Genomic DNA, 14909 nt, shown 5'->3' on the forward strand with positions numbered 1-14909 from the left:
ATAAAAATGGATAAAAAATTATTTGCTGGGCTGGAGAGAGGGCTTAGCAGTTAAGGTACCTCCCTGCCAAGCCAAAGGACCCAGATTTGATTTCCCAGCACCTATGTAAGCCATATGCACAAGGTGGTACATGCATCTGGAGTTCATTTGCAGTGGCTGGAGGCCCTGGCGCACCCATTCTCTCTGCACCTCTCTCTCTCTCAAATAAATAAATAAAAATATTAAAAAATTACTTGCTATCTGGAACACTCATTAAATACATTTATTTTAATTATTTTTAAATAGAAGACTATCTGGAGGACTTGAGAAAATAAGATTTTATTCAAGGAAGAAAGACTTCAAGAAGGTGTTACTATGGTGCTGGATATTACTATTAGTTAATTTCATGATAACCAATTAATAACCAGTAGAGGCCTTGTCAACAGATAATCAAATAGTACCATATTACTTGGATTCCCAATAGCTGCAGATCAGCCAACCACATATGTCTCCTAATTCCAAAAACTATATATATGTTAGCAACAACTATATGTGAAATTGCTTTCAATGTTTATTTTTTGGAGAGTAGCAGTCATAAAAAAAAAAAATATGAGCTTTTAGATGACCTGTGCTCATATCCTAATTTAACTCAGTGGGTCACATTTAAAAAAAGACATGGGGGGGGTAAATGGCTTAGCAGTTAAGGTGTTTGCCTGTGAAGTCTAAGGACCACAGTTCGATTCCCCAGGACCCACATAAGCCAGATGCACAATGGGGCACATGCATCTGGAGTTTGTTTGCAGTGGCTAGAGGCCCTGGTCTGCCCATTCTCTTTCTATCTGTTTCTCTCTCTCTCAAATAAACAGTCTTGGCTAGAGTAAGACCTTACCTTGGAAAAACAAACAAACAAAAAGACATGAAGGGCTGGGGAGATGGCTCAGTGACTAAGGCACTTGCTTGTAAAGCCCGCCAGCTAGGGTTCAATTCCCAGTACCCATGCAAAGCCAGATACACAAAGTGACACATGTGTCTGGAGTTTCTGTACAGTGGCAATAGGCCCTGGCATACCCATACTCTGTCTTACTTTCTCTCTTCCCCACTCCTTGCAAATAAATAAGTAAAAATAAAAAAATAAAAAACTTTTTTAAAAGACATGTAACTAGACATAGACAGCAGCATATGCCTTTAATCCCAGCACTTGGGAGGCAGAGGTAGGTGGATCACCATGAGTTAGAGGCCACCCTGACACTACATAGTGAGTTCCAGGTCAGCCTGCATTAGAGTGAGACCCTACCTTGAAAAACCAAAAATAAAAATAAAAATAAAAATAAATTAGCCGGGCGTGGTGGTGCACGCCTTTAATCCCAGCACTCAGGAGCCAGAGGTAGGAGGATTGCCGTGAGTTCGGGGCCACCCTGAGGCTACATAGTGAATTCCAGGTCAGCCTGGGCTAGAGTGAGAACCTACCTTGAAAAACCAAAATAAATATTGTCAAAACTAAAATTTAAAAATAAACAGGGACTAGACATGGGTCTTGCTGACACATATCCCACTTCACTGATAAATCTGTTACTGAGGCTGGGTGTGGTGGTACACACCTTTAATCCCAGTACTTGGGAGGCAGAGGTAGGAGGATTGCTGAGAGTTCAAGGCCACCCTAAGAATTCCAGGTCAGCCTAAGCTACAGTGAGACCCTGCCTCAAAAACCCCGCCCCCTCCAAAAAAATCTATTCCTGGCTACTACATTGTAACTGGCAGTCACAGTCAGCTCTTCATTGATGGATGGATGGGCTACTCACATACACTTCCAATTTTCCAAAACAGGCTCAGGAACACAGACATTTTCAACCCCACACCAAACTGAAAATCTTTAAAATCAAGGCTAGAGAGATGGCTCAGTGCATTGTTAAAAGCATTTGCTTGCCTGAATTCAATTCCCCAGTTTCCATGTAAAGCCAGATGCACAAGGTGGCACATGCATCTGGAGTTCATTTGCAGTGGCAAGAGGTCCTAATGTACTCATTCTCTTTCTCTTTCTCTCTGCTTATAAGTAAATAAAAGTATTTCTTGGGCTGGAGAGATGGCTTAGCAGTTAAGGCACTTGCCTACAAAACCAAAGGACCTAGGTTCAGTTCCCCAGGACCCACATAACGCCAGATGCACAAGGTAGCTTATGCATCTGAGTTCATTTGCAGTGGCTGGAAGCCCTGGCACACCCATTCTCTCTCTGTCTCTCAAATAAATAAACAAACATAAAATATTTTTTAAAAAGTATTTCTTTGGGCTGGAAAAATGGCTTAGTGTTTAAGGTGCTTGCCTGCAAAGCCAAAGGACCTCAGTTCAACTCCCCAGGACCACATAAGCCAGATACACAAGGTGCCACATGTGTCTGGAGTTTGTTTGCAGTGGCTGGAGGCCCTGGCATGCCAAAATAAATAAAATAAAACAAAGTATTTCTTAAATACTTTAAAATTAGCAGGTATTGGGCTGGGGAGATGGCTTAAGAGTTAAGACACTTGCTTGCAAGGCCTAAGGACCCAGGTTCGATTCCCTAGTACCCACATAAGCCAGACGCACAAGGTGGCACATGTGTCTGAAGTTTGTTTACAATGGCTAGAAGCCCTGGAATGCCCATGAACTCTCTCAAATAAATAAACAAACAGCAGGTATATATACTCACTGTCACATGAACAAAGCACATATCTTTAACATATTGATTACAATAAACATACTGTTAAGTGGCTTTTGGGATTCTTCACTTTCTGTCCCCTCTCTTCCTGAACTCTCTTCTATCTTCATGTTGGCCTTCTTTGTTGGTTTCTTGTCTTCTTCATTTTCACTGTCTGCTGTATAAAGGCTCTGATCTGCAAAGGGCTGTCTAATATCTCTGTGCCAGGGAGGAAAACAGTCAAATCAGAAGTAGCACAAGGCTCTGTACCCGCCCCCCCTTTTAGAGGCAGTGCAGAATTGAGACTCTTTCCCCACAATGCAATTTGGCTGTGCAACAGTATAAACTGGGGACAAAGTGAACAAAGGGCAGTGACTGAAAATTAATTCAACTGACATTTTGATCTACTTTACATACTTAATTATCCTTCCATTTGTCAGCAGCAATCGTAGGTCATTATCTCTTGCTCTCCATTCTGGTACTGTGGAAGATGGTTGGAGATGTTTGTTGAATTTTCCATTCAGTTTAGAGCTCGAGGTGTCCTAAAGTATAAAAGTAGAGCTGAGGTTAACTCCTACTCTCAGGCGCACCTGCTCAACTGAAGAAGCCTGCATGCCACCCGCCTCCTAGGCCTGTCTTACAGAGTGGTAGACAGCACCTAGGTTTGGGGTAAGGCAGCAGTGCCACACTCCAGAGATCCTCAATCCAAAGCATAAGGATGGCTCATCTTTCAGCAGTGTCATTAACAATCAAGTACATTCTGTAAGGCACAATATATAAAATCTGCATAGAGTAAATCTAAAGAAAGGTCATTCGTGTAAGAGCTCACGAGCTGGAGTCATACAGCCTTAAATATTTCCATTTTCCTCCCCTTCCTTCCTACTGCAGTGTAGCTACAGGCCCTTCCCACTCACCCTAACCCTGACTCCCTCTTCCCTCCTCAGCAGCCACACTGCTATCACTAGGCACAAAGGCCACCATGTGACAAAAAGGGACAACAATAGCTGGTTTTAAACATATAAAAGATTATTTGCTTCCTGAGACATTTTTTTTCTTAATAAATAAAGCCTTTCAAAGTATGCTTTCTGAGCCGGAGTGGTGCTACATTTCTTTAATCCCAGCACTCAGGAGGCTGACGTAGGAGTACTACCATGAGTTCAAGGCCAGCCTGAACTACAGAGTGAGTTCCAGGTCAGCCTGGGTTGGAGTGAAACCCTGCCTCAAAACAAATAAAAAGAAACCTCATAACTTCTTTCAATTCAAAGATAACCCTCTTCTTCTTCTTCTTTTTTTGGGGGGGAGCGGGGTGGGGGGAGAGGGTCTCACTCTAGCTCAGGCTGACCTGGCATTCACTATGCAGTCTCAGGCTGGCCTCAAAACTCACAGTAATCCTACCTCTGCCTCCCAAGTGCTGGAATTAAAGGGATATGCCACCATACCCAGCATATTCATTTTATATTATTGCTTATCCTCTACTTAAGATGTAAAAGTACAGATGATATAAATCCTCTCACATATTTAGTAGCATGTTTTTAAAAGGCAACATGATGAATTTCATACTGCCTCCCACTCTCTCTTCTGTCCAGTAAATTAGCACTTCTCCAACTAAAATTGGCTTATTCTAAGTTTCTAAGTCATTAGTCAGAATGGTGCTTTTGGCTGAAGAACAGGCTTTCTGCACTTGCGCTATTATGCCTGTAACATCAGTTCAAAACTTTGTATCCATCTGTCTTCTTCCTTTTAACTGTTAGTTCAAACATCACCACCTGAAAGGTACTGTGACCACATCAGCTAAAGCAGCCAGACATTCTACTTCTCTACTATTCTATTGTTCTGGGCTCCTTTAAGACACATAGTGTATGAAATTATATACATTGTGTCGTTGAGACAGAGTCTCACTGTGCAGCCCGGCTGCCCTAGAGGCCAGGCTATTCTCAAACCTGTTGCAATCTTTTCTCGATTTTCCAAGTATTGGATTAAAGGACTGTGTCATCATGCCCAGCATGAAATACTGTCTTAATGTTGTTTTCCCATCTTCCAATTTGAACTTTGATAAAATCCTCATTAGGCAAGGACTTGAATTGCTCACTTGGGCATCTTCTTCAGAGCGCAGAAGAGCACATGGTTCTTGGTAAACATGTAATAAACATGTCAGCAATTGAGATCTTAACTCTACACTGATGGCTAAGACTCTGGGATCTGCCATAAGCACAAGTATTAACTGACCTCCATAAAGATATAATCTACAGTAAAGATTACATAACAAGAACAGGTTATTTTTACGGTTCTTAAAAAAAAAAAAGTCATCTTTTCCTACCATGTACATAATACTTGCCTCTTCCCATGGACACATCTCTAATCTTTTGAGGACCTCCCTTGTATGGAGCTCAAGGATGTCTAGGTTAGAAGGAGTTCGAACATTATGATCTCGAAGTTTCCTCATTTTTCGTCTGGAATGGTATGGAGAAGTTGCTTCATTTGAGGATCGTGAAACTGGACACACAGTAGTAATTCCCTGAGATTTAACTGGTTTGCCGTTTTCTTCCTTTAAGAATTAAATTCAGAGTGTACTTTATGATAAGGCTACTATGTGCAAACTTAACAACTAGCCATAAAAATATTTTAGTAACAAAACCCACCCCATTTTCATTATTTAAATGAAAAAGACCCAGCCAGGGTAGTGATGTACCAGTTTAATTCCAGCACTCAGGAGGCAGAGGTAAGAGGATTACTATGAGTTCGAGGCCAATATGGGACTATACAGTGAATTGCAGGTCAGTGTGGGCTAGACTGAGACCTACCTCAAAAACACAAGAAGAAGGGAGGGGAAGAGAGAGGGAAAGGGAAGGAGGGGGCCAAATTAAAGCCTCAGCTTCCCTAAGACCTTTATTTACTCTCTTTCTCCCCATATAATATGCTAAGAACATATTTCATTGATTTACTTTTGGGAATGTTTGTTTTTGAGGGAGTGTTTCTATGTAACCCAGGCTGGCCTCAAACTCACAATCCTCATGCTTCAGCCTCCCTTGTACTATGGCTATAAGCACATACCACCACACCAGTTTACCACTTTTTCCAAAACAATATTCACACGTGTTCAACTATTATATTTTACTTAGGGAAGATTAAAAGGATTAGTTTGTGTAGACTTGTACCTGTCTTGAATTTATTGTGTATGGCTATTACTATGCATGAGACATATACATATATATTTGTTCTGTGATATATATACACACATATACATACATACATATATATATATACACACACACATACACATACACATACACACACACACATATATATATATACATACACACACATTGTTTGTTTTGTTTTGTTTTTTGAAGTAGGGTCATGCTCTAGCCCAGGCTGACCTGGAATTCACTACAAAGTCTCAGGATGTCCTCAAACTCACAGCAGTCCTCCTGCCTCTGCCTCCCAAGTGCTGGGATTAAAGGTGTGCACCACCACGCCCAGCTTAATGTCAAACTTTTGATATTAAACCCATATACATACAATTATATCCACTCTTCAATTTTTTTTTGTTTTGTTTTGTTTTTTGAGGTAGGGTTTCACTCTAGCTCAGGCTGACCTGGAATTCATCTATGTAGTCTCAGGGTGGCCTTGAACTCACAGTGATCCTCTTACCTCTGCCTCCCGAGTGCTGGGATTAAAGGCTTTCACCACCACGCCTGGCCAATTTTCTTATTTTTATAGTATATCAGAAATCACTGAAAAATAGATAACTATTCTCTCCATAGATACAAAAGTAGCAATTTAATATTTCTTAGATAAGTACCTCTTTCAATTCCTTAAGCACAGTCCTAATATAAGATGTTAAACTACCAGTTGGCCTCATTCCTCCACTGAATTTTCTCTTGGTTCAAACTACACACTAACCCAGCCATGCTCCTGAAAAACTACTTTAATGAAAGCCTCCTTTTTTCAATACTACAATAGCTTTAAATTAGTGTATTTAAAAACTCAGATTTTATGAACTTTAATCAAAGGCCTCACCAGTTTTATCAGTATTTTCAGCTGAGGGATCCCCTGCCCCTGCTTCCCTCAGTTTTACTCCCCACAGTTTTCCTTTCCTCTAATTACTTAACATTTACTAGTCTCTGGGTAACTGAAATTAACTGAATCTTAACTTTAAAAAAAAAAAAAAAACTTTTGGGGCTGGAGAGATTGCTTAGTGGTTAAGGCAATTGCCTACGAAGCCTAAAGATCCAGATTCAATTCCCCAGAACCCATATATGCCAGGTGCACAAGGTAGTGCATGTATCTGGAGTTCGTCTGCAGTGGCTAGAGACCCTGGTGTGCTCACTCGCTCTCTCCCTCTAATAAGTAAATAAAAATTTTTAAAAACGTTTGGAGGAACTTAACAAATTCAAAGTAATCTAGTATCTGCTTCCTTATAACTAAACATTATTTAAAACACAATACTGTCAATGTTCCCCATTTAGAAGCCTGAACCTGCAACCTATTTAAGACTCAGCTCCTTCTACTCCTTCAAATGTGTATGTTAAATGGTTGTGACATAGTGGTAGGTCCATTTGCTTCTCAAGGCAGTCAACAAGCAAGCACTTAGATGATCATTTCTACACTTACCTCTATTGCTCGAATTACTTTAGAAAGTTCCTTAATAAGATGTCCAGGTCTAACATTGTCTGGAATTTCAAAGGCATGTTCAGATACAAGCTGTATTTAGATAAAGAAAAAGAAACAGTTATTTGAATAAGTAAAACCTAATTTATTAAATCAATTTGAGGATTCTCTGTAATTTACAGACACAGGTAGGTAGTATTAAGTTCAGCTTCAACTTCATGCCACTTCTTAATTGAATGAAAAATGGACCTGTCTCATAGTGAAATTTGCTTTTTATTTACTTATACCTCAAATTCTACTGTAATTCTAACTAATTTAATTCACACATATAGGGATTTCTTTTTCAATATTTTAAAAGATAATTTTATTCATTTATTTATTTGAGAGAGAGGACAGAGAATGGGTACATCAGGGCCTCTAACCACTGCAAATGAACTCCAGACACATGTGCCACCTTGTACATCTGGTTTACATGGGAATTAATTGAACTTGGGTCCTTACGCTTTGTAGGCAAGTGCTTTAACCACTAAGCCATCTCTCCAGCCCATATTTCTATGGGGAGCATGGATACTGTGGTGGCTTGATTCAGGCCATAAACTTAGGTATTCTGAATGCTAGTCTCTCCAACTGATGGCAATTGGAAACTAAAGCCTTCTGGAGGTGGTATTGTTGGGGGTGAGCTTATGGGTATAATAGCCAGTTTCTCCTTGCCAGTGTTTAGTACACCCTTCTGTTCCTGTTGTCCATCTGATGTTGGCCAGGGAGTGATGTCCACCCTCTGTTCATGCCATCATTTTCCCATGCCACCATGGAGCTTCCCCCTCGAGTCTGTAAGCCAAAATAAAACTTTCTTCCCACAAGCTGCTCTTGGTCAGATGATTTCTGTCAACAATATGAACCTGACTGCAACAGATACTAAAGTAATCCTAGTTTCTCATGGGAAGGTCTAATTTGAATAAATTTTGCTAATTTTAACAACCAAAAACAAAATGAGAAAGATATTATTAATAGGAATGAGAAATGAATTGCTGAGTTACCACATACTTAACTGGAAACTAATGTCATTTTTACTTCTCTGTTCAAATATCCATCTCTATATCTAGGAACTTTCATTTTTTAGACCTGAGTATGAAAACATCCTCGGTCCTTTCTTTTCTTAAAAAGTATATTTTTCTACCCGGGTGTGGTGGCGCATGCCTTTAATTCCAGCACTCGGGAAGCAGAAGTAGGAGGATCGCTGTGAGTTCGAGGCCACCCTGAGACTACATAGTGAATTCCAGGTCAGCCTGGACTACAGTGAGACCTTACCTCAAAAAACCAATATATATATATATTTCTCATGTATTTATTTTAGAGAGAGACAAAGAAGCAGACCTTTTTTCTACTTGGTAGAACTTATTAAAACAAATTAGCAACAACAATAGTATAAAAATAGTGCTAACTTCATGCTCTGATACTGTTGAGTACTTTACAGACATTAATCATCTAACCCCTTCAATAACAGTGTGGCACAGGTGCTTCAGGGTGACCATCCTTCACCCAAAATGCTTGGGACCAGAAGTATTTTGGGTTTTGGAGTACTCCAGATTCCAAATGAGGAATGCTCAACCTGCAAATTATTTCCATATTATAATTGAGGGAACTGAGGCACAGAACTTAGGCAGTGTATCTAGAGTAGCATAGTTTACTAGCTGCTAAGATGAGACTTTATTATAAACACCTGACTCTACACTGTGCTAAACTAACTGTCATCTTTGAGCCAATTTAACACAAATATAAATGTAGTTTAAAAGCAATGTATTAAAGCCAGGCATGGTGGTGCACGCCTTTAATCCCAGCACTCGGGAAGCAAAGGTAAGAGGATCACTGTGAGTTCAAGGGCACCCCGAGACTACATAGTGAATTCCAGGTCAGCCTGAGCTAGAGTGAGACCCTATCTCAAAAAACCAAAAAAAAAAGTATTAATAACAGTATTTACTTATAATCACAAAGTTTATTATTCATAAAAATCATCAAGGAATGGGCTGGAAAGATAGCTCCGCAGTTAAAGGATCTTGCTTGCAAAGCCTAATAGCCCAGGTTCAGTTCCCCAGTACCCATGTAAAACCAAATGCACAAAGTGTTGCATGTATCTGGAGTTTGTAGTGGCAGGAGACCTTGGCACACCCATACTCTCTCTTTCCAGGTCTGCCTCTTTGTCTCTCTTTCAAATAAATAAATAGAATATAGGGTTTTTGTATTTAAGAGAAAGAGGCACCCCAACACACATTTATGTAGAGAGAAAAAGAGAATATGAGTGTGCCAAGGCCTCTAGCCACTGCAAACAAACTCCAGGTGCATGTGCCACCTTGTGTATCTGGCTTTGTATGGGTACTGGGGAATTGAACTTGAGTCTTTAGGCTTCATAGGCAAGTGCTTTAACTGCTAAAATCATCTCTCCAGCCCCCGAAATATATATATATATATACACACACACATATACATACATATGTGTGTATAAATATATATGTATGTATTTTTTAATATTTTTGATCATTTTATTTATTTATTTGAGAGCGACACACAGACAGAGAAAGAGGCAGAGAGAGAGAGAATGAGCACACCAGGGCCTCCAGACACTGCAAACGAACTCCAGATGCATGTGCCACCTTGTGCATCTGGCTTACGTGGGTCCTGGGGAATCGGGCCTTGAATCGGGATCCTTAGGCTTCAAAGGCAAGTGCGTAACTGCTAAGCCTTCTCTCCAGCCCGTATTTTCTTAAAACAGAAATAACCAAGGACGGGTTTTAGATTTAGATCTATAATGTATTGCATAAGATGCAGGGATTTGTTTGTTTGTTTTTTTTTTTCCTAAAGGCATGGCTGGAGAGATAGCTCAGTGGATAAAGGGCTTGCCACTAAAACTCGAGTACCCAAGTTGGATCCCCAGACTTCATATAAAAAAGCTGGATGTTGGGCTGGAGAGATGGCTTAGCGGTTAAGCGCTTGCCTGTGAAGCCTAAGGACCCCGGTTCGAGGCTCGGTTCCCCAGGTCCCACGTTAGCCAGATGCACAAGGGGGCGCACGCGTCTGGAGTTCGTTTGCAGAGGCTGGAAGCCCTGGCACGCCCATTCTCTCTCTCTCCCTCTACCTGTCTTTCTCTCTGTGTCTGTCTCTCTCAAATAAATAAATAAAATAAAAATAAAATATTTTAAAAAAAAAAAAGCTGGATGCCAGGCTGGAGAGATGGCTTAGCAAGGACCAATGTTAAAACTCCACAGATCCCATGTAAACCATACACACATTTGCAAGGTTGCACATGCACACAAAGTTGTACGTTTGTCTGCAGTTGAATTGCAGTGGTGGAGACCCTAACATGCCAATTCTCTCCCTTCTTTCCCTCTCCTTCTCCTCCCCCCCCCCCATGAAACATGTGTCATCATGCCCAGGGGGAAAAAAAAATTAGCTGGAAGCCATGGTGGGCTTCTGTAATCCCAGAATACTGGCCCATTGGAGAGATAGGAGGTGGAGATAGGAGAATGTTTTGGAATCTCATAGCATGGTCAGCACAGCAAAGAACAGCAGAGAGACTAGAGCAAGAAATCCTGCCTCAAATGAGGTAGATCAGCAAGGACCAACATGAAAATTGTTCTCTGATCTCTGTACATAAGCCATGGTGTGCATGTGCCTACACTCACACACAAGTATTTTTTTTTAATTATAAAGGCTTTAAAAGTTCTAAAGGCTGTGCTGATAAACACACATACTTGAGAACCACTCATGTAAAGCTTCCATCAGGAAACAAACCAGTTTTTACAACATATGCTTTATTTTGTTTCTATTGTGTTAGCTGTCCATTACTTATGCTTTTCCTTCTTACTAGATGACCAAGTATGACAGCAGAAGACATGCTTTTATTTTCCTGAATGCTTTCTGTAGTGCCTTGCTCTAGTGGATATGTAGCAATGATGATAAAGTGAAAGGGAGTAATAAACTACCAGAACTGTAGTCTATTATCACCACCCAGCATTTCTTAAGAACAGAATTTTTATTTCAAGTGGACATTCAAGAATATGGAAATCAACAGCTCACACACTTGTAATTTATTCAAGTATTATTGTGTGCAAAGTTCCATGGAACTGAAATAAGACAGATGGCCCTGGTTCTTCAAGGGCTCAAAAACTTAAAGAAGGGAACATGACTACATTATACACACTGGTATTAAGGCCACTGGCACAAGAAATATGCTATGGAAGCGTAAGGGCAGGAAACACTAATTCCAATAGAGACTTGAGGTGAATGAGTTCTTAAGAGATAAAGAAACTCAAGTACAAACATGGAAAACAATTCAGGGCCTTGCCTCTACTTTCTACCACCTGTACATAAATACACTTGCAAGTGGAGTTCAGCTTTGCCTCCTAGATGTGCTAGTTCTCTTGGGAAAATTACTTAAATGCAGGTATGATTAGTATCCAACCCCATATAGTTGTTTTGAGGACTCAATGAGATCACACACATAAAGTCAAAGAACAGTGCTTAGCACAATATAAGAGCATAATGTTTATTATTATTTGTTTGCTTTGTTTTTTTTTTAATAGGGTCTCAGTAGCCCAAGCTGGCCTCAATCTCACTACATGGCTTCAAGGAAGACCTTAAGCTTCTGATCCTTCTGCCTCCATCCCCCATGTGCTGGAAGTATATGGCGCGCTGGGGACTAAACCAAGGGCTTTGTGCGTGCAAGACAAGTACTCTACCAGCGGAATTCTATCTCTAGCCCAGTGCTATTTTATTATTCGGTATCTACATGTTCTTTTCTTAGTATCCTAAAAGCACATAACTTTTGGTTTTGTCCAGATTAAAGAAAACCTTGTTCTTTATTATTCTCATACACATAACCAGAAACAAGTTCATCTATACATAATATTTGACTAAAATATAAGCTATACTTGAAGCATAATTCCCATTCCTCTACAAATGTCATAAAATGCTGCCAAAACAGAAAACACACTTTATTTTTGAGGTAGGGTCTCAGTCTAGCCCAGGCTGACCTAGAACTCACTCTGTACTCCCAGGCTGGCCTCAGATGCACAGCAATCCTCCTACCTCGGCCCCGAGTGCTGGAATGAAAGGTGTGCGTCACCACACCCTGCTAAAAGCACTTTTTTTAATCATGCCACATAAGGAAAATAACTTACTTCTTTTTTCATCCATAATTTTAAAGCAGTATGCAGTGCTTTCACTCCCTGTACTAGGTAAGTTTGAGGCTGGAAACCATCTTCTCTCAGTTCTGTAGGAATGAAGTAAGGCAGGAAAAGGAGTTAAAGTGTTTTGAGCTTAAAACTTTAAGTGTACAATAACCACCAAATATAGATTGTACAACATCCAAATAAATAAAAATAAGCAGGATATGAAATAATTCAAAAGGCAGGAAAGAAAAAAAACAGAACATTAAATTTAATAATATGTTTTATTTTCCTGAATGCTTTCTATACTGCCTTGCTCTAGTGGATATGTAGCAATGATAATAAAGTGAAAGGGAGTAATAAATTACCAGAATTGTAGTCTATTAATTATCACCAAGTATTTCTTAAGAACAGGATTTTTATTTCAATTGGACATCCAAGAATATGGAATCACCAGCTCACACACTTATAACCTATTCAAGTATTGCTGTGTGCACATGCTTGTAAACCTAGCACGGAGCAGAGTACAGACAAGAGGATCACTGAGGCTCTCTAACCAACCAATCTAATAATAATAAAAAGAGCTGGAGAGATGGCTTAGCCATTGGGGCACTTGCCAGCAAAACTAAAGGACCCAGGTTTGATTCCCAGTTCCCATATAAGCCAGATACACAAGGTGGCACATGCATCTGGAGTTCATTTGCAGTGTCTGAAGGCCCTGGTGCACCCATTCTCTCTCCCTGAAATAAATAAATGTAAATGATATTTAATAATAATGGTTATAAAATCAGTGAGTTCCAGGTTCAGTAAGATACTCTATCTCAGGGAAATAAAGATGAGCAACAGAGGAAACCTGATCTTCTCTTCTGACCTTCACACACATGGACATGCAGCATGTGCATCTCACATACACATGCTTACACTACACACACACACACACACACACACACACACACACTACACACTCCTCACACCAGAATATTTTTAAATTATAGTTTTAAAACAGAGGGGATGGGGAGACAGCTCAGCAGTTAAAGGAACTTGCTTGCAAAAGCCTGCCAGACTGAATTCTATTTTCCAACACCCACATAAGAAAGATGCACAAGGTGACACATGCATCTGGAGTTCACTGGAAGTGGCTAGAGGCCCTGGCACACCCATACTCATTCACTTCTTTTCTTCCTTTCTCTCCTTGCAAATAAACAAATAAAAATATTTTTTAAATACTGGGATAGTTGTCTTTATATACTGTCTTTATTAAAGGTTATTTTATCACAAAAATTCAATTCACTAGAAAGACAAACATTTAACATTTGCTTAATAACATATCCTGAAATGTCAGAGGAAACAAAAATTTAAACTATAAAATAAAATAAGAAGTTTCACAATCACAGAAGAAGATTTCTAGCACAAATAGTAAGCAGCAGTGGACTTAAAAACGGGTACACATATTCAATTTGAGCACTACAAATCTTGATTCCACAGCCATAAATAGTATGCTGCACATGGCAACTGCATCATATGTATTCTTCTCAAATATACACAGCACATCTGTAAAATGATCCATGTCCCAGGACCATAATCAAGTTTCAACAAATGTCTAAAGATCCAAATTACCTATATGCTCAAAATGCTGTTAAACTAGAAATCAATACAGCTAACTACAGAAAGCCCCAATGTTTAGAACTGAAAAACACAACTGTTAAGAAACAGACTGGTAAATAACAGATTTTTTTGTAAGTATTGGAAATCAGAAAATATGCTTACTAAACAATTATGAAAACACTTTATCAAAACATGTAGTAGGGCTACAGAGATGGCTTACTGGTTAAGGTGCTTGCCCAAGGATCCAAGTTTTATTCCCTAGAACCCATTTAAGCCAGATGCACAAGGTGGCGCATGCATGTGGAGTTAGTTTGCAGTGGCTAGAGGTCCTGGCGCATCCATTCAATATCTATCTCTCTCTCTCTCAAAATAAAAATAAATAAATTTTAAAACGTGGTATATCATACACAAGTAAATATATAGTCTTAAATGTTTGTATTAGGGTAAAAATATTGAAAATTAATGAGGTGAGGACCGACTGAGATGTTTAAAAATGGCCAGGCATAGTGATTCACACTTACAATCCCAGTACTTTGGCGGCTAAAGCAGTAGGATCACCATGGGTTAAAAGGCTAGCCTGGGCTCCATAGTAAGTGCCAAACCTGGACAACAATTGGCGACCCTGCAGAGGAAGGGCAGAAAACAGGGAACAGAGGAGAGAAGAGGCACAAATTTCCAACAGCACTGAGAAATGAACATTTCAAGAGAAAAACATGACTTTATGCTAACCAATGTAAAACGAAAAATATGTCCATTTCTAAGAATTTATCATTTTGATAAATTTTTAGTCCATTCTGGACTTACAAAACCCTAAAACACCTTAACAGTCCTAATCTTAGCCTCCCAAGTGCTGGGATTAAAGGTGTGAGCCATCATGCCCAACG

At 39.7% G+C, this 14909-nt stretch overlaps 1 protein-coding gene and 1 long non-coding RNA gene across 3 annotated transcripts in view; one reads left to right on the forward strand and one right to left on the reverse strand.

The window, feature by feature from the left end:
• The window catches only part of LOC123463996, a 68091-nt gene that overhangs the window by 43484 nt on the left and 9698 nt on the right, over positions 1 to 14909 (forward strand). The gene's annotated exons all lie outside the window — the stretch shown is intronic.
• The window catches only part of Kdm7a (lysine demethylase 7A), a 73782-nt gene that overhangs the window by 6155 nt on the left and 52718 nt on the right, over positions 1 to 14909 (reverse strand). The window contains exons 10-14 of the mRNA XM_045160111.1: positions 12433 to 12524; positions 7262 to 7351; positions 4983 to 5192; positions 3065 to 3189; positions 2712 to 2866 (exon numbers count right to left, since the gene is read on the reverse strand). Coding sequence (XP_045016046.1) covers positions 2712 to 2866; positions 3065 to 3189; positions 4983 to 5192; positions 7262 to 7351; positions 12433 to 12524 — 672 coding nt within the window. The remainder of the gene's footprint in view (positions 1 to 2711; positions 2867 to 3064; positions 3190 to 4982; positions 5193 to 7261; positions 7352 to 12432; positions 12525 to 14909) is intronic.

Source organism: Jaculus jaculus, chromosome 10, assembly GCF_020740685.1.
Source record: "Jaculus jaculus isolate mJacJac1 chromosome 10, mJacJac1.mat.Y.cur, whole genome shotgun sequence".
Classification (NCBI taxonomy): Eukaryota; Metazoa; Chordata; class Mammalia; order Rodentia; family Dipodidae; genus Jaculus; species Jaculus jaculus.